Source organism: Mycteria americana, chromosome 2 (assembly GCF_035582795.1).
Source record: "Mycteria americana isolate JAX WOST 10 ecotype Jacksonville Zoo and Gardens chromosome 2, USCA_MyAme_1.0, whole genome shotgun sequence".
Lineage (NCBI taxonomy): Eukaryota > Metazoa > Chordata > Aves > Ciconiiformes > Ciconiidae > Mycteria > Mycteria americana.
Window position 1 is genome coordinate 43,584,969 of NC_134366.1, and position 27,241 is coordinate 43,612,209.

The 27,241-nt window shown below is 42.2% G+C and overlaps 1 protein-coding gene across 5 annotated transcripts in view; it reads left to right on the forward strand.

The window, feature by feature from the left end:
- Positions 1-27,241, forward strand: part of RARB (retinoic acid receptor beta) — a 333,447-nt gene that overhangs the window by 130,148 nt on the left and 176,058 nt on the right. For all 5 annotated transcript variants that reach the window (XM_075493163.1, XM_075493165.1, XM_075493164.1 and 2 more), the window contains one exon: positions 6,873-7,374. In XM_075493163.1, the coding sequence (XP_075349278.1) occupies positions 7,197-7,374 (178 nt within the window). In that variant the 5' untranslated portion in view covers positions 6,873-7,196. The remainder of the gene's footprint in view (positions 1-6,872; positions 7,375-27,241) is intronic.

A 27,241-nucleotide genomic window follows, 5' to 3' on the forward strand; every position in this document is an offset into this window, starting at 1 on the left:
CTAAAATCAATAGCTGGCACAGCAGGGTACTGTTGTATGGTGTGTAAATAAATGGGTGTCATTGTGTCTCACTTTTTTTTTTTTTCTTTTCCCCTTTCAGATTTAGATTTGGTTTTTTTCAGGCGTATATCAGTGTGTATTTGCAATGCAGGCAATACGAAGCATAGCTGCTTAGGGAAAAAGAAGCTTTTTTTCCGCCCTTTTTATACTTCCCTATAGGATTTTAAAATAAACAACAATTGCATTAATTATATTAATTATCTCTTAACCATCTCAGTCAGGAAAAAACAAATAAAACAGAAACCCATTTTGCAAGTGTCAGCTTTATGACAAAAAGGAATTCACAGTCGCCCAGTAGACAGCTATCTTACATCCCAAGATGTAGGAGAAGTGTCGTAGTCATAGTGTCTTAATTCTGTTACAACGATTTATCCTCCCTCCTCCCATAAGTCTTGCACCTATAGTTGAAAATATATGATGATTGTGGTTATGGGATCTAAGAGCTACAGATCTGCTTTTCAATAAACTGACTTTGAAGTTCTGTTTCATGCATTTTCTTTTTTATTCATGCATCTGGTCATATAGAGTGGTTTACTTTTTTTGGCTGCAGACTTGGCAGATACAAAATGCAGATGTTGTTCTTCTGACTTAAGCTGCTATTTTAAGCTTTTTGGCCAGCGGTTGAAAATTTTAGGCTCGGTTGTTTATTTGCTTATCATCAAAGTGGTTTTTGTCATATAATTCATATGCAAGTATTAGCTTTCTGTGTTTACTTTCAGAGTTTGAGATTAACAGTATGGTCTTTTTTTTTCTGTTTTCTTTCCTTTTTTTAAACCAGCGTGCTCTTCTGATTAATAATACAGTGGAATACGTTATGCTTCAGGGAGCTTTTATTTGCCAAAAACCCACCCCAACCCAACCCTCGCATTGTGCTGTAGTGCTTTCCCTTTAAGAAAACCATATCTCTCTCCAGATGCCTGCATCTCTTTGATACAGAAGGGTACACTAAGTTCCATCTATAAACAGAATCCACTAATTAAGAGTAATTGCTTCGGAGATTGGTACAGACTATTCAGCATCAGATGCATGTTCCTCTCAGATATCCATTAGGCTCTAATAAGATAATGCAGATGTGCCAGTCTGTTTCCTGTTTCCTTCTATTGTACCTTTATTGCCGTATATGGACCAATGGGATGGGCTGAACAATAAGTGGATGTCCTTTTGCTCCCGGAGCCCTTCTCAAAGGAATGTTTGTTATTAGATTGCTTTTTCTGTTTAGTTTCACATCACTATGCTAATAAAGGAAACATAACACTCCAAAGGCTTTTTTTTTCCTTTCTCCTTTTTTTTCTTTTTTTTTTTTTTTTTTTTACTTCTGCCACGGTAACTAGTTTATTGTTTAATTAAATCTCGTTGGATAGTCAAGAAAACAAAAATGCAACATCTCGCAGTCAAGGAGGACGGGTGGAAAACAGAGTACGCCCCTTTTTGAAATAAAGTTTTCACGCATTTTGAAGAGTTTAAAGGCAGCGTGGTTATTGTGTTACTGTATCTGACTGATTTACACTTGACTAGTGCTAAATCTGCTGAATTATTCAGTACTACTCAATGCGACACCATCAGCTGGCATAATAGAAAACATACGCATAATCAGGGATTTCAATACAAACTGTACATTAAATACAGTAAGGATTCCCGAAACTATTAGATCTTGACTTGTTTTGAAAACAGCATTAGAATGTGTCTCTAAGCCGCCTAATAAATAAGGAGTCCGTCAACTCTGTCCCTTGGGAAAAAGATGTAATATATTGTTGAAAGGTTTTGCATGTGAAATTTCTCTGGAATTGTTTTTGTTGCTGGGAGAGGAGCAACTTGCCTCTCCCCTCTTGCTGCCCAGGCTGCCCTCGCAGTCCAGAGGTTCCTGTGTTAGGAGTTAGCCTAAGATTTAAGAGAGGGGGGGGATTTTTGGCGTTGGCAAGAAAATGGGAAGTGAACTTAAAAGAGACTTCCTCCATGACCCTAGAAACTTTGGGGACATCTACACTGCAGGCGGCTGGGCTTGGAGCAGCAAATTCCCCAGCAGCCAGCTCCGTGCAGAGTATGTCCTCGTGTCGGCGTGCCTCTCCTGCGTTCGTGGTTTCGTGCCCTAATTGTAAAGGAAGAGCGACAATGGTTCGCTATGGTAGAGGGGTGTAGGGATGGTGGATTTAGCTTAAAAGTTTGCTGGATGCTACAGTTGTGGATATCTTAAAATGACTACTGAATTTCAAACATCACTGCAGGTAGGGCAGAACTCCCCGCTGACCTTTTCAGAAGTGAGGGGAAAAAAAAAAGGGGCAAAAAATCATGCTTTACTTGCAATGCTGACAGCTTAATTCCCTGCTACAGACAGTGAGAGGGGAGGAAGAGCAATGTGGAATTGGGGTGGTGTTGGCAGAAGGGAGGACAGAGCGTAACCTTCCTACTGGCATAGGACTATCGGCCAAGCCTCCTGGCTTGGCTTCTTGCCTATCTAGCTGTTAATGTGCATCAAAGTCACCTGTAAGAGCAAAGGGATTTTATGATTTAAAATAAATTCTTAGGCAAGTGCAAAATTCAGAAGAATGAATTATGTTACAATAATACCAAATATTGTTACCAAATGTAAGCTAAATAGCAATATAATGAATGAGAATCAATTCATTTAATACATTCTAGGAGAACTGACAGATGTGTGGAAAGCAAAACTGTTTTCTATAGTAAAGCCTGTGCAAAATGCATGGGAAATTAAGAGACAATAAGAAAAGTTGGGTCACTGTTTATCCGGCAGAATTTGGAGCTTATATGTAAAAATCTGTGGTTTTAAACTTCTGCTCAGCTACACAAACACCGAGAAGAAATGTGGAAGAGACAGGTACACCTGCTGCATTAACTGCAGCTGATAAATATGCTGTCTGCTCTGTGCTGGAGCTACTGTAGCCTCCTTCCCCTGTGGCCATCTGCTTTATCACTGAAGTCAAGTCAATAAAAGGCCTGTAAAAACCAAAAAGGAGGCATATGTTCTGTCAAAGAAGAGTCATTGGCCGCAGTTCAATGCAATGTAGTGCACAATGTGATCATCTCTTGGTGAGCCTTCAAAGAAACTTTTCTGTATGATCCTTTTCCATGCTGTTCATACTAAGGGCCTTGTACTCATGAACAGTCCCTAAGGACAAGTCTAATGGAAGGGGATTTTCATCATATACTGGGTAGATCCTCTGAAGTGCCTTGATGACAGCCGTTTTCTGAAAATTTTGCCTCGTACGTACAGGGCAGAAATCCATGCTGTTGCCTCACATGAATGGGTGTTCAACCACTGCCAAGGTGACTCTGCGGTCAGTTTGGCTTGCTCCTTCTGGGGTTGCTCCTCAGCTGTAGTAGCTGGCTCTTCCCATCCCATTTAGGGTAAGCTTGTTAGCTTCCTCCTCAAGGGAATCAAGCTGTAGGCCAGAGGAGAGTACATTCGAGGTCCACATGGCATGGAAAGGATGGGGCTTACTTCTGGGCAAGTGTCACAGTCTAGAGAGAACATGCTTCTTCAGCTGTGGGGCATTTACCGTAGCAAGTGACGGCAAAGGAAAGTCTCCTTCTCAAAGCTGGCACCTGTACAGTGTCTTATGGTGGTTTGTGCTGTGGTGCAGCTTTAGCTAAGGAAAAGAGATGTTTTCACCTTGAAATCATCTGCAGCCTATATGTCTGCGGCTGGTGTCCAATGCTGGGATCTTCATCAGTAAGTTGAGGGGCGTGAATGTGTCAGTCTGGTGACACATGAGTGAAGTCTTGCCTTATGAGTTGTCTTCAGTGCCATGGAACTGGCATGAATGGGGACAACTGATGTTTGGGTTTCCTGCGCTGCAGCAGTTTCTACTTTGTGGTGTCCTCTGCCGTGCAGTGATGGAGGTGACGGGTCTGTAATCTCTCTTAGCAGAGCTGGTGGCTTGAAGTCCCTTGGTAAGCACAGAGCATGGGTGGCATTTCCTTCTTTACATGGGTAGAGCTGCTGGAACACAGGCATCTGCCTATGATTTCCTCCACCAGCCATCATATAGATGTTCAGCCGCGTGAACGTTTATAACATCCTGCTGCTCCTGAGCGACACTATTTAGAGTTGAATGATACACTGTTTAGAGTATCATGCCTTTTACACTGTCTTCCCTCTGCCTTTAATTGGAGAGAAAAGCAGAGGAACAAATTCTAAAAGCTTATCTCTGGCACACTGATCTGCAGGAAATTTCCTGCCATGGAGGGTAAAAGGAGGGTGATTTCTGAGTAAGGTGAGAGAAACTTGCTTTGTGATAGTAATTTCAGTATATAGTTACACCTCGTGTCAAATTAGATGCATGCAGAACTATAGGATTGTAATCTAGTTTTGGCACTGTTAGGTATTTCATATGGAGTTGCGTACTAAGGAGCTATAATATTGCTGCATTCTGTCATCACCAGGTCCATCACAGAACATGTTCCTCCAGTGGTGAGGAAGTGACCAAAGAGTTTCCCGAGTGCCCTTTTTTCCCCTCCATCCTGGAGGAGTTGCTTCTTTTCTGAATACTTGTCACTTAAATATGCAAATATATCCGCTGTTGTGGTTCTGGGAATTTTTATAATTTATGCTGAACTCTGCATTTTTCTGGCTAATAGAAATATAATTGAAGGTATTACACAGTTTTATAAGATGAATTTTATTTCCAAAGCCCTACATCATTTAAAAATAGGTGAGCTTGTTCTGTGATTAATTTAATGAGTAGATGTTTGGGGCTGGTTTTCATCAACATCCCTCCCCTCTTTGTTTTTTTGCAAACATTTTGAAGTGTGGTATTTTTGCCCACTCTTGTGGAATTGCTTTAGAAAACATTAGTTCTTTCTGTATTCCTTTGATACTTGGCTTTCCCAGTCTCTTAAGCTTCATAAAGCTTTAGCTAGGTAAAACAGTCACCTGCAATGGTTCGCCTCATTTTGTGTTGTTAATGAATCAATATATTTTGGCTGTTGGGGCTTCCTCAAAAGATCTGCCTGGTTTCACCAGTCTCTGGGCGCGTGGTCCTTGAGCTCCGTGTGGCCAACAGCTGTGCGTTAGCTCGCTATACCCCCTGTTACAGTCTCATCTCTGCAAATGTCTGTCTCCATTAGCATTAAAGGTATTTTGTGCATAATTTACACAGTTATCAAATACTTACAAGCTACATTTCTGTTATCCCCAAGCAGGCTGCACTCAGCAGAAATTGCTGTCTGAAAACATGCACAGCTGGTAACCTTTGCTGGTATTCCACACAGAGCAGAAACACTCCGCTGCTCTCTGACAGGCAAACATATGCATTCAGGGTGGGTTTTTTTTCCTTTTTTTATCCTTGCTCATTTGAATTCTTACCGACAACTGGTAGACTGATAGCGATAGCAGTAGTGATAGTCAACGTTGCGTTGTTGCAGTTTCCCTCCTCTGGCATAGATTTTTGCTTTGTGACCTTGACAAGTCATTTCACCAGTGCCTTTATTTTCCCACCCAAAAATCTTCTTGCCTTTGGTTTCAGGCTATAATTTCAAAGAATTACGAATAAAAATGCTATGTAGCGGTGGGTGTTGTTACTGATCGCTGACTGTAGCAAATGCAAGAGGGTAGCACATTGTCTCAGGAAACAAAGCCTTTAGGCAGCCCTGGACTGCCTTGCTTTTGGGTGGTTGAGTTTGCTCTGTGGCTCCTACTGCCTTCCCCCAACAGCGTGTGTTGAGGAGGTGGGTAACTCCTCGTGCAGGGTGATGCCCAGGAGCTGGCTGCAGCGCTCGCCGGCTTTTGCCAGGAGCACTGCACAAATAACTGCAGGAACAGTGTTCGCGATACGTAGCGGTTGCAGCCTTCCAAGTAGCTCTCAAAACACTAGTGTTGCACAAGCAGGTTGTTTCCAAGAAGACCAGCCATTTGCTGTACATAGACTTAAACAGCTATGGTGGGAGCAAATTGCACTGCTGAGAATAGCACGAGGAGTGCCCTGTTCTCAGCCTGAGGCTTTCGGTACAGAGACTGAGAAAATGAGGACCCCTCGGTAGGCGCCAGCCATTTGGGTGAAACACTGAGGAAGAAGGCATGTGTAGCTCTGGATGACTTTGAAGATGGTGGTCATGAGAGCAAGCGAGTTCCCTAGCAGAGGACAGGAGCAGTGTATTGCCATCATGTCACTCACTCACCCAGCTTATGAAATAACGGGTGCTGGTTTATTTGGTGATAGAGGCAGTTCCCCCCCCCCCCCCCCCCAAAAAAAGAAAAATAAAAATAAAGAACGATCAGTGAGGTATCTCTTAAGTGATAATACGATAAACTAACTATCCTTTGTGAGAACAATCATTGGTAAACCAATTAGTGTTTTAACAGCCCAATACAAAATCACCCTCAGACACAGTTCCCCAGTGCTCTGCCTGAGCCATGGCATTGAAGTGAGCAGAGAGCCTCCTCAGTGTCATTCATTCAGTAGCTTCTATGGGGAAACCGAAGGCTTTCATGTACACAGAAACGTTTCAGAAGTTTATTCACCCCCCCCCACACACCCCCCCATCAATATTTCAGGTTTCAGGTAATTGTTGATGCATTGGTTTTAAAACTGGCAGTTTCCAAAACAAGATTGCATCTGACCAGAAGTTGGTTTTGGTGTAACACAGCGGGCAGGGAAATCAAGTTAATGGGTGTTCTGCTGTTAGCTTCAGAAGAGTGAGAATTTTACCCCAGGTAACCATCAAGCTGATCTTGTAGGACACTGATAAATAAGTAATCACTTAACAAAAGTAGCAAAGGGATAAAAGATTTTTCTATGTGTATATATTAAAAATATTTATATTATAATCAATGTATTGTTTTCTTCTTCCCACAGACTGTATCAGTATGCATCTGTAGAGAGCAACTGTCGTCCCAGAAAAAACATTTGCGTAAGCAACTGAACTGTGCCGTGATACCCAGAGTAAGAAGACTTTCTGTCCATGGTCTGCAGAGCAAGAATGTCCTGGAAAAGAAAACAGTAGGAAGCAGTGATGAAATATATGATGGACCTGATCTAGTGAATTACCTTTTCATCATCACGCAATCCAGCTTAAGCCGTACCTGCAGGCTTCACAGGCCTCTTCATTCACAAGTTGAGGTATCTATTTGCTGGCCTGGAGTGATGCAACATAATATTTATACACTGTGAGGTGTTAACATGACAACCAGCAGCCGCACATGTCCAGTACCAGCAGTGAATGGACATATGACTCACTATCCAGCAGCACCATATCCATTACTCTTTCCTCCAGTCATTGGTGGACTGTCGCTACCTTCCCTTCACGGACTCCAGAGTCACCCACCAACTAGCGGATGCAGCACCCCGTCACCTGCAAGTAAGTGCTTGGTATTAATAGCTTTTATTGACCAGTTTTCCTCTAACAAAGACTGATTGTGTTCGTTCTGAAATTATTTTAAGAGTAATTGCAGTTGTTCATCTGTGATGTATTTTACTTGGGCAAAGAGCGTGCATTTGTTTTGAAATACCTTTTTCACTTAATCTTGTTTTTATGAAAATAAACATGCAACTATATGACATGCCAAAGCTGTGGAAACCAGGGGTGATAAAACCTGCTATGGATTTTGGCATGTCCTGCATTATCGTGTTAGCTGCAGAATCCAATGTTATGTTTAAAGAAAATTTGGCCGTTGTGTATTCATGAATAGCGATGATTCCTCAGTACGGAATTCTCTTTTAAGTTGTGTAGTAATTAATACTGCTTTCGTTTTCTTACCTTAAGTAAATGCCTTCTTCCTGGGCAGCTTGTGAAGAGCAGCCCAGTGGATAGCTAGTAGCTGTGAGCTGCCTATGGCTGCAGAAGGAGCCCTTGAGTCTATGGTTGGGTTCCACGTGTAGCACTCTCACATTTTCAGCACTGCTGAGTGTATTACCTGGGCACGTTTGTTTTCATCGCTTTATGACAAACACATGTTTGCTGCCTGGACTTAATTTTATATACGTTTAAGTGGCTCCAAACAAAGCTGTCCCAGGTATAAACTCTTTAAGTAGCATCACATAGACAAGATACATCTCTGGAGGTCTTTGCAGTGGATGACTGATATATTTATCACCCGTGTGAGGAAAACCAGAATGTATACAGCTTTGCTGGTCAGTTTGTTATGAAGATGATTGTCTAAATACATTACTGTGACTGTTCAATATGAAAAGGTCTTGACTAAACAGCAAATTTGCAGAACTACTATGTTTTCTACTAAAGGAAAAGGAGACTTGCTATAGCAATGCCCCTCGTACATCTTTTCAGTAGAATGCACGTGAAGTTGGAGCTCCAAACATGAACAGGAGACCACAGTGGAGAAGAAACTTCTGAAGAGTAAAGTTATGGGGTTTGTGCTGCCTAATACTAATTCTGGCTTCATGTCTCACATATGCATATTTGAAGACTGGGCAGTCTTGAAGTAAAGCAATTTTTTCCCCCCCCGGTTAATGCGGACAGTTTTCATGCAGTCGTATGTGGGAAGAACATATAATTGGGTCAGGCCTGTATCTGCTGTTTTATTGCAGAGTGTTTATCTTTATTGGAGGTGAAAAACAAAACACTTTCAGCCAGAAGGTCTACAAGTAACTGTTTGACTTTCCAGTCCTTTCAGAAATTATCCTGGCTAATTATCAGAATATGATACTGAATTTATCCCCTGATACTCTAAGAACACTTACCTGTTGAAGAAATAGTGTGTGATTAGTTAATGGGAACTTTTTCTGAGGAGTACATTGGTAAATACCAAATGTATATGATTAGATATGCAGTTTTTCTTTTCCATGAGTTGTTCCTGTGGAATTAAGAGTGTGTTGCAGATGCATTATTAATGATTAATAAACCAGTCAGTGTTCAGCCTTTCAAAAAAGTAGTGCGAAGTATGAATTTCTGTGGATGTGCAAATAAGTGGTGGCTACTGAGTCTTTGGGTTTGCGTCTTTATGCCCTGGTCCCAGCATTTTCAGGGCATTATTTTTGTCTAGGTGCTTTGCAGCACTGGCTCGCATTGACTGAGCATGAAAGCCTGGCACCTGTTGTGCGTAGCTCGAGGTAATAGTGTTTGAAAATACCAGCTAAAATTGCCAAGATAGGGAGGAGGGTGACTTGAATGAGAATTTCTTCTAAGACACAGTCCCCTGCAGGATGACTCTTCTGGCTTGTACTACTCTGTTTTCGTACTTTTGGTGGTGACAGGCTGTCTTGTTTCGAAACCTATAGACTTCTGATTCTGGAGCTTGAAGTTAATATCACTAGAGTTATGGAGACAACTTCTTGGAAGCAAGCAGGTTGAGCTTTGGGTTATATTTCAGGTTTTTGTTTTTCATTGTGGATGTTTTTTAATTTTTTTTTTTTAACAATAAAGCCACCCATGGGCCAAGGTCAGTATGATTGATGGCCTCTGTTAAAATTATAACTTATTCTGGGTGGTGGAAGAATATAGATGTCGCTTGCAAAAACCTGAAGAAATTAAAGTTTAGCCAAACCACTGCTCTCTATATGCTTGAAGCTATTGTACTATTTATCTTCTAGATTCTTTCCATTCATGCAAAATCCAATAGAAATGATTTTACGTAATAGGAATGCTATAAAGATCTCTCTAATATTTTTAAAACCATGCAGTTCAACAGCTTTTGTTCAAAGTTACAATCATTTAAGCCTTCATTTTATTGTCCGGTTTTGTTTTGTTCTGTGTTGGTTTTAGACTTTCCATGATAGCAGATAACTTAATGCAACTTGATATAAGGTTATCTTAATCTACAGTTGGGGTAGGTATCTCCAGCCCCATTAAACAGACAACAGTATTTTAGACATTAATTTTGTGAGCACAAGGGGCTTACAATAGGAATGCAGGATGGAGTGATTTAGTTTCATCGATGTTAATAATGGTGTTGCCTCCATGACCTGTGACTTGGCTTCTGTTTTTATACTGAGATACATAGTGCAAAATACTTAATAATTAGAGGGCTGGTCACAGTGCTTAAAGAGGTCAGGAGATGAAAAAATACCACTTTTACACATACATGAACTACACATTAGCACTGACCGAGACCACGGTCAAGAAGATCGTTACTTTTATAAGTCCGATTGATTTACCTACCACTGTATTACCCCATACGGCACAGAGCAGACGTCTTCACTCCTGAGATCAGATGGCATGCAGGCTTCCCCAGTTGCATTAGTAATGAGGAACTGCTTCTATATTAAAAAAAAAAAAAAAATAGCAAAGATTGTTTCAGGAGGTTACTGCTTAGCTCATTTAGAAATGGTAAGGGAAGGCCAAACTGGAGGCATTCCCGTGCTTTTTGGGTTGTGTGCCAGCCTGTCCCAGACCAACAGGGTTCATCTTTCTGCTGGACTGGGAACAGCTGTGGGAAATGGATGCTTAACAAAAGTCCTGCAGAGCCTGACACATTTACAATAGGAAAATCACAAAATGTTAGGGAAATATTTGAAATATAGTGAAATAAATATGGGAAAAATTGTTACACGACATCTTATTAAAGTAAAAGCATCTTAGGTTGAGGTGAGTAGCGGTCACGCAGGCACACACAGGTAGTTCTGGTGTCTGGGTGGCATTGGTCTTCATTATAGCTGGAAGAAGGGGCCCATCTTGCCATCGTGAGACCTAACGCTGGTAATGCTGTTGCCAGAGACAGTAAGGCAACTGTCACAATGTGAGAATACCAGCTTAAGAAGAGTTCATCTTCTTTATAAAGCATCTGTCGTGAATGTAACTGCAACTTTTAATTTCTAGAAAAAGACTAATTATAAGAATTAGTCTTAAAAAAAAATCCCAACCTCTCAAAAAAACTGTAAAAAACCCTCTAACCTAGTGAAGCACCACCTGACATTTGAGAAGGAAGGTATGTAAAGCCACGCAGATCATTGTAGTATATCCACTGGGTTGAAAACTGATGAGGAAAGTACTGTCTGTATGTTACGGCTGATGGAACCACAAGGCACACCAGAGTTGCCATTTCACAAGCGAATCTCAGCACGGGGAAGATGAAACCATGCTGCTCATTGGTAGGGCATCTTTGTAAGACTGGTTTCTATAATGTTACTTCACCAGAATAGTCAGATTTTATTAGTTTAACATGGGTGAAGACCACTAGGTAACAAAGCCAGTTGGTGTGAGCTGGAGACTGTGGCATGGGGAGGAAAAAACTTAATCTGAGCTAATGCTGTGGTGAAAGTAATCCCTGAGTGTATCCTAGATCAAATTAAAATAGGGTCTGGACAGTAGCCACTGTGGGAGCCACTAAATAATAAAACACTTTAGTTGGCAATTGTTCCCGTTCTGCTTGGATTGAGCATCCTGCTTCAGGCATCCTGCTTGAGTGGGGCGATGCACATAGCCCATGGCATCGATGGGAGCAATCCCATATTCTGCCTCTAGCCCTCTGCCACGTTTTGGTCCTTAGGCTGCTGATGTGAGCCTTTGGATCCTCAGTATTCTGCCTTCGTTTGTTGCACGGGTGAAGGAGTAGGAGTAGCTTGGTAAGGGGGCAGGGGAGAGCGGTGAGCCTGATACAAGAATGTCCTGGAATTTATATAAACTTAGTAAAATTGCTTCATCCAGATAGTTAAAAAAAAAAAAAAAATCTGAATGTGTTATTTAGAGGGCAGTTGGGATGTCAAGGAGAAAAATCCCTACTAAGGTCATTCGTTGTATTTTAGCCAAGCTTTTCCATACTTTTCTGTCTGGGGTATTTTAAAAGTGCATTGTAAAGAATAAAGGACTTTATATTCTGTTTTATGTAAATCTTTTAGGTATGAGAAAATGTATGGAAAGTAAGATCATCTGAGGAACTGGAGGAGGTAGACAAGGAACTAACTAAAGCTTTACTTCTGGATAGTGCTATGTAAATACTAATTATTGTATTTAGTAGCCAGTATTACTGCATCTCAGGCTTTTCAGACATCCTCAGGCCAGGCAGGTTGTTGTTTTAAGTGTTGTTTTCTGCTGCAATTGTTTTTCCTTCCATTACTGCTGGTTATTTACCACTTTAACTCCAACTTAAAGCTTGCTTGCCTCCCCCCCCCCCCGCCAGCATGGGAAATGGATTTTCCACTGGTATAATTAAAAAGAGTACAGTTAATTCCAGTGTTACTGGTGTAGTACTGCAAGATATTTTTGCCAGCCCCACCCGTTGCAGGAATTCATTTACTTTTCCAGTTCTGTTGTTAATCATTATATTGACACAGAAAGTCCTCCCAAAAGCACTCTTTGGCAGATTGCATTAAATATGAATAGCAGATATTCATTACGATGTGTTGCCCCCAAGAGAACTCTAAACTATCCGCACTACTCATGAACAGGCAAATACACTAATTCTCCAGCTATTCAAATTATTTTCAAATAGTTTAGTGTCTCTCTAATAAAAACAAGAATGTCTCTGTTTCCCTTAATTACTTAGAAGGTCAAGGACTCCCACATCTCACTTTACTTCACAAAATGGGGAATATTTCTGTTGGAGGTTGGAGTATGGTTAGTATATGATGGATTTTCTTCCCTCAGCATAGTTACTGAGGCAAGTGCTGTCTGTAATGGACTGAAAAAAAAACCAACCCCAAACCCTCAGCACTCTTTGGCACTCTACAATTGTCTAAAATATTATTATAATAGTTGTATTGAATTAGGAAAAAATATATGAATCAGCCGTGCTTGATTATGTTGTTGAGCTTTTTCATGCCTTCTCATTTTAGTGTGGCCGTCTCCCTTTTTTTCCAGATCTGTCTCCTGAGGAAGGCTTGCTACATAGTAATTTACACATCTGCAATTAACAGATGACTTTTAAGCCTTCTGTACCTATTCAGTGCATGTGTTGCACATCTTTATTGAAAAGACAGAACGTGTTTGCATCCAGAAACAGGGGGAAAACCAGAATATGAATATCAGATTTCTTAGCTATAGCCAGTGTTGCCTCATGCTGGCAAGTCTGAGGAGCAATGTCCAGATGATACCCTGCAGATACAATTAATGACCTTGGAAACCACCATTTCTTTTCAGTTCTTCCTTTTGTTTATGTTGTGGGGTTTTTCCTGGTTGGGCTCTTTGTGCAACTTGAAAGTATCCATGCTTCGATTAATAAAACTATTTTACATTGTCATTTTCTGATTCTAGTTAATCTGTAACTATCAAAAATTTAAGCTTATTTTTTCGTGTTAGGGCTGCTTTTTTCAGTACTGCCACTTCCTAAAAAACTGGGAGTGCCTCTCGACTCAGCGCAGCTGGTGGCTCTTGCCATAGCTCTGCCCTGCCGAGGTGAATCCTCGGCACCCTGCGGATGCAGTCCGCTTCGGATTTTAGCAGGCAGAGGGCTCATCTGCAAGAAATCAGTTCTGGGTGTGTATAGACAGGAATTTGCACCCTGGGAGGAAGCTGAATTTAGAAATTGTCTGCTGTGGCCGGGGGAGTGCATGGCGTAATTCTGGCACGTGGTCCGTAATGGCTCTGTGCATCCCTCGTAGACTTGCTGTAGTCGGAAGGAGCCTGGCGTTTGGAAGCCTAATAGGAGCTGTCAGAGAACTGCTCCTTCCCTCCTTATGGACCCCGCAGCAAGGAAATTCCCCAACAAAATGTCTTCTTACCTAAGGTTGGAAATATGTTTATGTGGAGTATTACGAATGACCTTTTCCTTTGCTCTGGCCCAACAAAAATAACACCCAGTAGCTCCCAGTGTTGGGGATATCAGGAACAAAGCGTGAAGGACTGGTTCCAGTATCCTGCTGCCGGCTCGTACTGGGTGACCCCTCTGTTGTCCCTCCGCCCGGTGATGGTGTGTTTGGTGTCGGCTCATCCATTGCAAATGAGAGGCACAGTATATCGTTCAGAAGGAGTATAATGCCAGACTTTGGGTTTGGCAAGGTCGCGGCACCCAAACTTTTCTCAATGTCTGATGTGTTTCCAATCCAAATTGATAGGTGTGATCTTCCGAACTCATTAATCATGTGATAGTTCATGGTATTAAAAGTGAACATAAGCTTTCGTTTTGCCAGGTTTCTGTCTGAAGGCATATGTTTAGCAGCTACAGTTTTAAGAAAACCTAATCATGTTATTTTAATTATGTGGAGAGTAGTTTCCATTCAGTCATGTTGCTGTGTTCAAGAGGCATGTCACCGTGGGGTTTTTGTAAATACCTTTTTTCTTTTTTTTGAGCTGAAATGTGGTGCTCCCCCCCCCCATCCCCCCTCAGTGCTGGCCTTGGTAAGACTTTTCTCCTTTACTCTTCTTGGGTTGTTAGTTTGTGTTTACTATTCTTTTAGCAATACGTGGCATTTAATTGGGAAGCCTTATTTAAGATTCGGATAGGGCAAATTTTCATCAGGAGAGATCGATTTATGGCTTTCCTCAGCTAGAATTTCTTTCCATTTTGCCTATTTAGGGAATACGGGGAACAAGTTGTGTTACGTGGACTTTTCAGCTGTATCAATGACAGCATGTTTCCCACTTAAAATGATAAATACCCACCCTATCTGATGAGCCCTGAAAGGGCAGGGAATCCTTTTTCCCTTCCTTTGTCCTTCAGCGCTCCATTTCCTTTCTTACTGCCCAGAATAGGCCTACATCAGTAATATTCATAAATGATTTACAAAAGTAATTCCTGTGTAATAGCTTGGGACGTCAAGATTTTATGATGCTGCCAGATGTGCTATCAAACAAAATTATCTGGTTCAAAAAACTTGTGATAAATCTAGTCAGAGAAAATTCCCCGGGGCAAACTCACCCTCTACAAAAGTAACTATATCTCATAAAATTGTTAGATTCTCCTTTACCACATGTTTGAAATCAGACTTGAAGCAACAGTTTTATTCACGTGCAAACTTAGGTTTGGGATAAACTAACAAACAGGAAGGACTGGCCTTAAGCAACAGAAAACTCCTTTCCTTTCAAAACACCACGCGCGCTCAGAGGAAATGTCAGAGTAAATATCAGAAATATTCGGAAAACCAGAACCTGCATCCCTAAGATACTCAACTGTTTTGTCTAGATAATGCATTTTTAGAAAGTAGTCGTACCCTAAATATAGCGGGTCTCATCTGGGTTAGGCTGCTGAGCTCCTGATGGATGTATCTGAGCACCCTGAAGTTGTGCACCGAGTGAGGTGCCCAACATCTGCCATGTGTGCATGTTCATTCCTTCATAGTCTCCGTAGGGGGAAACGTATGGGCAGCAGGGTGTGTGTTTTGGCTGGGAGTTCAGGTTTTGAAGGAGGGGAAGCGCTGGAGGTGCACTGCAAGTCTCTGTATGGCCATGCCTCCATGCTGGAGAAGGCTGGACCAAGGTGATGCACCCTTGGCTTAGACCTGCAGGTTTATGGTCGTCCATGTTTCTCAGGAAAGGCACCGACGAAGTCTAGCTACCTGCACAAGCGAGCTTCACCAGTATAAGCAGTTTAGTTATGCCGGAGGAGCAAAGATTTTGAGTGTGATTTTCATCCCATAGTTCAAGGCGTCTGGGAGAGGGGCTGAAAGTCCTGGCTGGGAGCTTTTGGGGGAGAAGTGCTGAGTTCAGGCGATGGAAGAGTTTGGTTCAGCATTTCTTGGGAGCCCAGAGCAGATCATGAGAGGTGGGTCTGGAGGGCTTGTGGTGAGCTATCTCTCTGGGGAATGCGCTTCTGCATTCGGAGTAGTCAGAGATGTTCGTGGGCTCGGTGTGCTGCCCGCTGTTACACAACACGCTTGCTTGTAGCTTAAATTTAAATTAGATGGAAGTCAGCTAATGTATGCAAGCAATAGGTGTGGACCTCCAGGTGGAGCTTGTTCTTTGCTATTTTTCAGTGCTGAAGGCCAGTCAAATTTGATTTTACCTCAGCATTAGCTGAGTTTTACGTTTAAATCTGAGACTTGTACTAAGGCTTATACTCAATTTTTTAAAGAAATCTGAACTGCAAGAAAGAAAGATGGAATATTTTTTCAAATAAAAGGAGATATGCTGTGGAAAACTCAACAAAAATACTTTCCTCATCCTTTTACCTTCCTAGGGATGGTTTCAGACCCCAGCACGGGCACACAGCTCCTGCAAGGGTTGTGGAGACTCTGCCTGTGGTCACAGCTGGAGATTGTCCTCTTCTGTATGTGTGCAAAAATTATCTAGTTGCTTCTTAGAAATTAAAGCCTTGATCTTTCAGCTAGATCGGTGAGGGTGTGTAAGAGCAGATAGTGTTCATTCTGTAAATTTAAGACTTCAATGCTTTTCAAGAGCTGGCTTTTACTAAAGATGTATTTTGACATTTGCAGTAATGTGGGAATATAATTTCTGAGATATCACGGGGGGGAAAAGTGTATGCTTATGCAGTTTTCACTTCTCACTTCTCAAAGTTAAAAGTTTTCAGGTACGTTTCAAGGCTTCATAACATAACATACCTCATTAGAACCTTTTACAACCTATATCGTTTTTTCCCAGTCAATTTTTAAATGCCAGAAGATTAGTTTTTATGAAGGAAATATCATCACTTTTCACTCCCTGTATTTAAAAACAAAAAGACAGACATTCTTTAACAGTACTGAATACTCCAGGGGAGCAAGGTGGTGTCCTGCTGCCTGCTCTGCGTGGCCCGCAGCTGTTATCAGAGGTTCGCCCCAAGGGCTTGCAAAACCTCTGGGCTCTAACAACTTCTGCAGCCGTATTTGAGGGAGAAGAAACTTGGCTCCCTTTTAAAATTGAAAGCGTCCAAGCCAAAAGCCGGAGCGCTGCCCTGTCACAGTCAGGTCACCGTCAGTGGAAAATGCAGCACAATTTCCTGTGCATTGTGATTTTATTTGGGTACCATGCAAGTAGTAAAGTTACACTGCCATGGAGCACAGCATCTGACAGGGGCAATACCTAGGGGCTACAGCAGAGCCAATGGAAATCCCCATTATTTCTATCCTTATTCCCTCCTTATCCTCGTTCCTTCCAGCCAGCAAGCGATACTTGTTTGAGGGTAACAATCCTGGAGAGAGATGCACAGACGTTAAGTCTTAGAGCCCTGAAACGGGGCCATGTTGTAAATCTGCAGTCTTTGGAAGAATTCACCTGCGTACCAGCATTACCTAAAAGCTATCAGTGAAGGCATTTGGTGTGAAATAGAACTGTATCATGTAAACAAATCTGTTTATTATATATTGCTTTCGCATAGCAATTCCAGGATCAAGAGTTCTGTTATTTGAGAAATTAAATCCTGTGAGAATCATTAAAAGTATAGAAATAGTGATGTCATTACAAAATTAACTAGCTATAAACCCACGGGGTGACATATCAATTCATAAAGGGAATAGCAAAACATAATGCGGGGCACATCTGCTGCTCTGATTCCTGCAGAACCATCAGCCTATTGGTATCTGCAGACCACTTGAAATTGAACATCTGTTAGAAGCACTCGAAAAAGCAGCAGGAGAAGCCGTACACCTTGCAAAACACTTTGCTGTCGGTAACATCATTGTTTCAATGGTGTATTCTTCCAAAATTGTTATAAGTCCCCTTCAAGTCCTAGATCTTCCTGGCATTGTTTCTTAAACAGCGGCAGCATGAGTAATTGTAAAAATAATGTGGACTTTTCTAAGGACTTTCCTAACATTTTTATTACTTTTTATTTATTATACTGCTGCAACGCACAAACTGCTATAGAGTTTCCAAACAAAGAGGGAGATACAATCTCTGTTCCAAGTAGCTTGGAATCAAGACAAGGAAGATGTATGAAGAGTAAGAGAAAAAGAGGTGACTTCTGGGCCAAGCGATGGAGGCGAAGAAAGGCTCGCGTCCTAGAAATGCAAGGCTGAGTTTGGGGCTTCTAAAAAAGCAGCTGGATGCTTAGAAACAAGACAGCCTGTGGAGACTGACATGCTTCTTGTGAAGACCAACAGTAAGATGTTGCAGCTTATTTCACAAAACCTGCGTGCACAGTCGGTGATCGATTAAGTATCGTAATTGAACTGCAATTGAACTGCGTCATCTTAACTCTTAACTGAACCAGTAAGGTTGACGGTACGTTTCCCCTAGCTGCGTGGTCCAGCAGAGTCTAACTAATTGGCAATTTTCTTCTGTTTAACAAAACCAGAAATATAGTTAAGCCACAGAGAGGAAGATTTCACTATTGATTAGCGGTGGTTGGTTTTGCAAAGTGACCTGACAGACATTTGGAACGCATCAGCTGTCTCATGGCGCCGCAGCCAAACATCTTGGAGTATGATTTGCTCCCCTCCGCTTTTATTACTTGCAGAAGAAGCGAACGCTGCCAGGATGTTATTGGAAGGGATGTTTGCCATTTTAATATGTAGTTACTCACACAAACTCGATGAAAAGATATTGCAATATCTTTGATTTTTAAGACTAGGTAATTGTATTTACTTGTAGTAAAAAATGTGAATCATTGCTGTAAATTATTTGGGAAGGTAAATTAAAACATATAGCACAAGTCACAAAAAGTGCTCGGTTTTATTCAACTCCACAAGTACCAAAGTATTATACTGGAAATACTTCCCACTTCTTTTCAATAACCAAAGAATTTTTACCTTGTTGTCCAAGGCGAAGCTGGAGCGTTCCATAAAGCCTAAATGAGGCAGTCCATCACTAGTGCAAGTATTTGGAAAGTCACTAGCGCGGGCAGTTTAAACAGGGTTTCTGCCAAACCTTTGTCACCGTTGTGAAGCGCTCTGCGTGTGTGCTGGTGGGTTTCTAACGGTGCTGAGAATATTATACACTGGACAGCCCAGAATTTACAAACCTCACAAAGTATACATAGGAAGAGCATTAGCGCTAAAAACCAGAGTGAGATACAGGCATTTTTCGTCCCTAGATGTTGCTTGATAATCCATTTTTTAGTCAGTTCTGGGCCCATGAAACTGCTTTGGCTGCCCAGAAGTCTCCACAGTTACAGTCCCAGTAAGAAAGCAATGAAGTGATTAGAAATGTGTCTCCCTGTTTGGTAAACTTGGTCTTTTTGGGGGGTGGAAGTTTCAGGAGGTCTAAACAAAGTTGTTCAAGCTGCTCTCCTGAAGTCCTACTGCTGGAAGGGCTCTCTGGAGCTGATGCCTCTCCTTTCTCATCAGGTGCACTGGGCACATTTTGAGGCTTAGCAGGTTTCTTCTTTTTGGAGGAAAAATGTACTTTTGGGGTCAGATTTGTTGTTTGAGGTGGGCAAAGAGCTATTCAGTAATGTACAATCACAAAAGGAATCCAGCACCCAAAGTCCATTTCCATACCTGTAGCTTCAAGTCGCAGCCCCACTCCACCTGCCCATCACCCAGGAGCTCTCCCTTTAACCTTTTTCTTTACTTTCTTGTCCCTACAAGTTGTCTGGTTTTATTTAATTGATATCTATGGTGTTTGTGTGCTTCTGTACTTTTATCCCATATGAAGGCATACAAACGTACGTATAATTACAGAAAATATTTCTGCTCCCTCTTTCCTTATGGGAGGGATTGCTTTGTGTTTATCCTCAAAGTAGAAAGGTGGCCTCTTCAGTGAGATGTTGTCTTTGGGGTGGGAGGGATGCAGAAGTGTTTTTAGGAAGGTTAGGCTGGTTCTTGGCAGCCAAGAAGAAGGGAGAGCAGAGTCGGGGGGGGGGGGGGGGCTCATGCCTGTACAATGACACAGGAGGCAGCTAGCTCCTGGGATTTGGTGTAAAACAACTTGTAAAAATGTGGGAGCCGGTGAACAAATTCATTTTCTAAGTTTCTCAGAGATGACAGCAGCCGAGGTGGGGGGGTCTCTTTGCCTCTGTCCACAGAGCACTGGTCATCCCTGAAGAGTAATGGAGAAGGTGTTAGAGCCATGCTGCTGAGTCACCTCGCCTTGATCGCATTTCCAATGACAAGGTCAATGGTAAGCGTGTGTGACGATTTGAGAAAAATGTTGATCGTTGTCAATTGTCTGTTGGTCCGGAAAGTTGGGAACCATTGACCTAACGTATGTCTCTAAGGTCAGGGAGACTTTTTTCCCCAAGGATTTGTGCCCAGGATCAGACATCAGCCTGCCAGGAGGAGCATGAAGAAAGGTTGCTTTCTTCATGCTGTCACAACGAAGTATCATTTTTTCTTAGGATGGACTATTTTTCCCTTATCTTTTTCCCCAGAATGCTTATCTTGTCTGACCTGATTTCAGAATATCTTGTACCGTACAAGGCACAATGATACTTTGGATCAAAACTGTGTACTAGGATATGTATGGTAGGGTGCGAGTGGCTCCAATGAGTTTCAAATCAAACAAGGGGCAATTTTTTTTCTGAGCCCATTAATCACTTTAAACAAAATTGCTCCCCAAATCGTTGGGAAACACATGATCATCTCTGTAGCCATGTATGCCTATGCAGAGAGTGAAAATCCTGCTGCTGTGCCGGGTGACTCTCTACACAGGCATCACTGACTGCAAAACAGCCGGAATTGGGTCTGTCCATCTTGATGTTCACCTTAGGGCTCTGCAGAATGACCTTGGACTGGCCGCCTGTGCCGTTGTTTTTGTGTTCAAGAGGTGCATTTGTAATAAATTATTTTCTAAAATGTTAGGCTCAGTCAGCCCATGCACTTTCTTTGCTAATAATAGGGTATTATTTTCTGTGCAGCATTTGTGTTGGGGCAGAAGGTCCAGGACAGCTGGGGGAAAGGGGTGAAGGAGGGCAGCTGGGGCTGCTAGAAGGATTGCTGGTATTTCTGAGGGATGGAGGGAACGGGCTTCACCTGTGGCATACATTTATTATAGATCCCCTCTAAGATCAGGAAATGAGTACAGTCAGCGCTTCATAATTAACTGTGAGCAGAAAATCTCTGGAGATGGCTAAAACAGATTTGTCCACTTAGAGAAGAAACGCCATGACTTAACAGGTGTATGGTGCCTGTAATGTGCTACTTAAGAGTTCTTCAGGCTCGGCTGCAAACAAAATATTATCCAACTATAATAACATTGTGAACCCAAAGACCTTAACTGGTTTCATTATCAAGTGAGCGCCTGCGGGGAAATACACAGATGGAAAGGCATTCCTTTCCCTTGGTATAATGCTCCTGTGCCAGAGAATTTATGGCCAGGACGCGGTTGGCCCTTGCATGGGCGCCTGGTGGAGGAAATGCATGAAGCCATTCTGCTCTTTCTTTTTTTTGGTTTTTTTTGGTTTTTTTTTTTTTTTTTTTTTCCCTCTTGCAGCCTGTTGAAGGGGGTGAATTTTCATTGCCATCCCCAGGTCTGGGGACAGCACAGCTGTATGCCACAAGCTACAAGGTGGGGTTTGTGCTGGCCCCTTCTTCTCTCTGCTGTGATCCTTGTTCTCTCCCTGGGCAATGGGAAGGAAACAGCCCTGCTTGGAAAACACCCGCTACCCTGACAGGTGGATTCAGGCTACTCTCTAAGTCAGCGTGATGCTCAACTGGCATAGTCGTCGTCTTAGAAATTAATTTATCCCAGGATGTGCTGGGACGCCGATCAGAAGTGGTCTCCTAAAACTGTGTCTTTTTTTTTTCTTTCTTTCTTTCCTTCCTTCTTTCTTTCCTTCCTTCTTTCTTTCCTTCCTTCTTTCTTTCCTTCCTTCTTTCTTTCCTTCCTTCTTTCTTTCCTTCCTTCTTTCTTTCCTTCCTTCTTTCTTTCCTTCCTTCTTTCTTTCCTTCCTTCTTTCTTTCCTTCCTTCTTTCCTTCTTTCTTTTTCTGGTGCAGAGACACCTGCGAACTGGCTGAAAGACTAGAATTGGAAAGATCAGCTCTTTCCTCTGTATTCCCAACCTGTTTGCTATATTGGCTGGAGATAGCATCTACAAGGCAGTCTGAAAGGCTATAGACTGCCCTATCGCTCGGGCAGTCTGAAAGGCTACACATGAAGAAAAAATATAATCAGATATTAACTCATCATTTAGCTATGTGAGGTGGCTATACTCTTTTCTGATTCATTAGATACCCTATAGTTTCTCAATTACAGTTGTCAGGAGGAAGGTATGAAAGCCAGGTTTTTTTGAATGCGTGACCAGAGAAGCTGATGTTTCCTGGAGAGGAGTCTGGTCTGTCCATCATGGGCTACTGTTATTTAGGAGAACCTGGAAGATGAACATGCAGAGCACGTTAGGTAGTTGTCTAAAATACTGTTATGTTTTTCAGAACGGAATAAATCCACAAAGTTGGAAATCGCATGCAGGATCCTTGTTATATTTTCATGTGTGTGTGCACATTTAGACTTAGTCAAGAACCCCGAAGGTATTGAAGCGAAAACTAAATAAGTAATGAAGTTGTGGTTCAATTGTAAATGTTAATGTTTTTGTGAGAGACTGGAGGAGAATGTCTTTTATTATTCAACCTGGCTTGTTCCTTCCTTGTTTATATATCAGTTTGCCCTCCCTTTGAACGTTGTATATGGTTTCACGGTGAAGAGTTCACAAATCTTAAAATGTTGCCTTCTTGTCAGTGACACTGATCATAGTGCACAGGTCTTTTTAAAATTTCATACAGATCAAATAGCTCTGTTTGTTAAAAAAAGGTCAGAAAAAAGGTCACCAGAATCTTTCATTGTTGGCAAAACTACCTATTTTTTTCTTAGTCTGGGTCATAGAAACAGCTGAACAGAACTGATTTCACTGAAGTTATTTATTAAAAACAATCAACCACCCCCTTTCCCCCTTCCCCCTTCTTCTAACAGGCATCTGGCATGGAAAATTTAAGCTAAGTATTTTTATCAAGGCTATAAGCGATCAGAGTCTGCTACGATGGCTGCTGCAGGCAAGCATGAGAATAAGGAGCTTCAGCAGCCCTGCCTACAGCAACTTCTTAGTTTGAAGATGTTTTTGCACAGGTGTAAAAACGCGATGCCAGAGTACGTCTTGATATTAGCGTACTGTACATTGTATCCTGTAATTAACTGCACCCACCTGTACGTTGGCATTTCTCTGACTCTGCCATCCTTTAAGCTGTGTGTACCCGAGGATCTAATCCATCTAAGCCTTGGACACCCTGAACTGCAAATGAAGTCGGAGGGCTGCAGGCGCACAGCTCCTGGCAGGATTATGCACCCCGTGAGCTATTGCTCTCATTATGTTGCACTGCAATATATCATCAGTGTGAAACATCATCCTAATGATGCATTAGTGTAATACATCATCAGGGGAGTCCCACCAGTAATGTATTACTCCAAGTACGGTGCTACTCAGTAAGAAAATCATCTCGCAGTCCTTGTGTTGTTTCAGAACAGCATCAGCAAAGGCAAAATATGTTGCTAAAGATTGATGCAGCTTCCCGATTTCATAACTGTGTTAATGGTGGGGGTACCTTCTGTATGCTCTGACTTTGCGATTGTATTTGCGAAGACGTGTGTTTGGTCTGTCTTTGGTTGCATTTCTGTTTGGAAGGAGCAGGAATTGATTCTTTAGATTGATGGCTGGGGGGCTTGAATAGGAAGCCGTAAATCTCCTGCCTCAGTGCCTGTTGTATAATTCTTGGGGATGGGGAAAGGGTGTATGAAAACTTAGTGCCAAAATTTGCAATTTTAAGGATTTTTCCAGTGTCGTCCTGATACATCTTCAGGTTTCAGTCACATACACTAAGATAAATACATTTAAAAAGCACTGTCTCTCAAAAATTAAACACCTCCGTTTCCTGTATCAACCCACTGATTTTCTTTGGTCTGCAAGATCCTACAGCAAAACAATCCTTCCCACAGGAGTTGTCTTGAAGGTGAGATTTACTTCAATGGGCAAGGCAATCGCATGACTTCGCTTACACTTTTGAATCGGTGATACTGTGAGGTGCTCACTGTGGGATTGCATCAGTTCCAGGGGCTGCCAGATGGAGAAATGTAGTTGGCAATGGTCTACGTAATATAATACAAGGACCGCGCTACTCCATAGGACACATCCATAGTAGGTTTGGAGGGAATATTAGCTATAACATAGACATTTCTGAAACATGATTTTATACATGGCCAATGTTTTCTAGAGTGATTTGTAGATGCATCCAGTTTACAGGTGCAAGACAAGGAAACTTAAAGGGAGTCTGAACTTTAGTGTGCTTTTGAATCTGTGTTGCATATTTTTGATGCTGAAATGCTGCACACAAGTTGTTTTTTTAAAAAAAAAACATATCTTCCCTGTCACAGAAAAACCTCAGCAAAACCAAGGGATGGTTCTTGAGTAGGTTGAGCAAAATTTGGTATTCCTTTGCTTTGCTTCTTGTTCTCTCATATTACCATATAACTGGACAGAGCAGCATGATTGTGGCCCTCTTGGGATTTGCCAGTCACCCCGTTTTTTCCTGTAAGGCTCCCGTAAAGGTCTTTACCAAACGCTTCTGCATGCATACCTGTGTCAGTAAGATAAAGTAATATGACAACACTACTGTATTCGCAGGAGCACCTACTGAGCCCTCTGTTACTGCAGCAAAATGGATATTTTTTTACTGCTGTAGCTTGTTTCATTCATTTGCGATGTTTTTACTGTCCCAATCCAAAGCATGCACTTGTTGGTATAACACGAGGAGCACTTTGCTGGCGTCGTCATTCTTTTACTGGTTAAGTGCTCTAAGGGCTTATTTAGGCAGCAAAAGCAGTACCCTAAGCCAAAAGAACTTTAGTTGTAACTTTCTTGAAGCCTTATTTGGGCAAAGTATGAATGGCCCTAAAAGACAGTAACTAATTTATTTCTTGAAGTGGCGCTGGGTTAAGATCATCATCACAAATCACATCATCTTCAACGTTAGGGTCTCCCTTACTGCTGTAAGGAATACAAACCTGCTCTTTTAAAGTTCCTCCTCGAGACTGGTTTAGGCTCGCAGAGGTCCCAGCTCGCTCTCCAGGAGGATGGCGAGGCTGCCGGCGCAGCGCGGCTCCTTTGTGTTAGTGCATAAGCAGCTGAAGGAGTAAGCCTTTGCCTGTACGTCAGGCAGAAGAGTGAAGCCTGGTGAGTCTCTTCCCAGTGACAGCACCATGGCTGTCTGGTACTTGCCTTTGGTTTTAAATTAAAATGCAGATCAGCCTTGTTGTCTACATTAAATAAACCAAACCCAATAAACCCCAAAACTATCTGTCAAGAAAGCAGGAGTTTAAAGGCAGAGATCATTTAATGAGTTAATCTTTACAATTTTTAAAGTTTTAAGATTAAAATTGCCGCTTTGTTTTTGTGCTGTTGTTTGATGCTACTTTGAAATCGGGTTCTCTTTCCCAGCCCACCCGAGCTCAGCCCCAACAGCAAATAGTTTTCATCGATAAAAATTAAAAGATGAGAACCTTAATTTTCTGATTTGGCTGCTGCTAAGGAGGTGGGGGTTTTTTGCCTTAGGACTGCTCAGCTCATGCCTTGGAGCCTTCTTGTTAGAGCAACACTGCCCTTCTCTGTGTATACAGAGTGTACAATGAATCAAGCATTGCTGTAAATATTGTTTGCGAAGTGAAGTGTTTCTGGCAAATTCCCTCAGCTTATTACATAGTCATATATGGCAGGTTATTGTGTTAATAGATTATTAAACTCTGCATATGCACTTTAACCTTCTCTGAACTTTGTTCTTGTCTTTTAGAAGGAGTTAACTAAATCTAAATTAGCGGTGGGCTGTCAATCAACAGTTGTATGGGGTTTTTTGACCTTACCAGTACGTCCTGTTGCATTGCATCGTGCTCTGTTCTTCCATCAGGTTACACCGTGACTCAGGCACAAACATGACATATCAGAACTATAATATGATGTGACACGGCCAACAAAAATATCAGTTAAGAGTTGTGTGGATAGCTTCAATTCGTTCAACTCATGGATTATTCGCTGTCCATTCATGTGTTGATAAAGGGTCCGGTAGTTCTCAACTTGCTTGCTGTTAAATGAAAGGGAAAAACAAAAAAGCACCAAGGCAAAGAAATGATAGCGAAGACCCTTGTCCTTCAGCTGGGTTCCCCTGAATCCAGCACCTGGGCTGTATGCTGCGGTTCCAGCTGGTGGTATTTGGAACCTATATGTTAATTAGAAGGAGAAATTTCTGCAGCTAGCAATGTAGATATTCTGGAGAAAAAAAAACATTGCCCCAGGGGAGGGATGATATTTGAGCAGATTTATAATGCTCTGAGTGTGCATATGAATGAGATGATGGCCGTCAGCATGGCTTGCTGCTGTGGGGAACTGTCAGCTTTGCTCGGGTGGAAGGAGATCCATGGAGGGGAGCAATGGAAATGAAGGGAAAATAATGATAAAAATTGCATTGGTTTTAAAATGGGATTTAAAAATTCTTGAAGTACATAAAAGCAGACTGTCTTTTTCCTCTGGAGGGGAAGGGAAGGAAAGAAACACCCCACATAGGCAAGCAGCACAGATTAAACTCTACTAAATATTGGGGGGGGGGGGGGGGGGGGTCACCATGCATAGAGGCATCTCTGAATGCCTAAGCCCCATCTCCCTCTTGCATTCCGGTAAAAATCACCCTAAACAGAGTTCAAAACATCCTGCTTCATTCTGCTTTGGCAAAACATGCTTGCTTGTTTTGGTGTGCGCGGAAAGGTCAGCGTGGTACAGGGTAGTGAGAGGGAGGGGGTCGTTGAGGACCGCGGCCAGGCTAAGCCAAGGGATGTGCTTGTCCCAGCCTGGACCACACGTTGTAATAAATTGCGTCCCGTCAGCTGAAGCGTCGTTCCTCGCCGTGAGGGTGCTGTACACGGTTGTGCGGGGCAGTACGCGGCTTCGTCTAACGCCCGTGCAGCCACGCAGGGCTGCGGCACGCTCGCCCACCTCGCTGTGCGGGCTGGAGCACGCTGCTGGCCGGCTTCCTGAGAGGGGCTACGGATGGGTAGGGCAGGTTATTTACAATGCCTTCATTAATTACCTTTCTTTGACAGAAAGATTGCATTTTCTTCGTAGACGCTGAGAGAATGTAAAGTGGGTCAGCCAGCAGTTTTAAGAATCGCTTTTCAATCCGCTCCTTTCACTTTTATCTTTCTTTCTCAGCTTGAATAAATCTCTAGAGGTTGCTAATTGCAGCATGTTTTCTGTAGCGCTCGAGCGGTGGGCAGCACATTTTTAACCTTGCCTTCCACAGAGGTTCGGTGTCACTTGACGTGCGTGTTGACGAGCAGTTGTGTGTTGCTAAACTGTGTCGTTCGGAGGCCCTTCTGTTTTTAAATATTTGTCAGTGCAGCCTGCTGTCATTTACAGTGAGCCTTTATTGAGATCATTAAACAGAAAGTTTAAGATTAATTCCCTTTCAGGGCAAGAGGAGGAGGATAAATAACCAGTCCTGCTCGGTGTTCGTTCTTAATGACTCCAGCACAGTGTGAAAGAGTAAACAG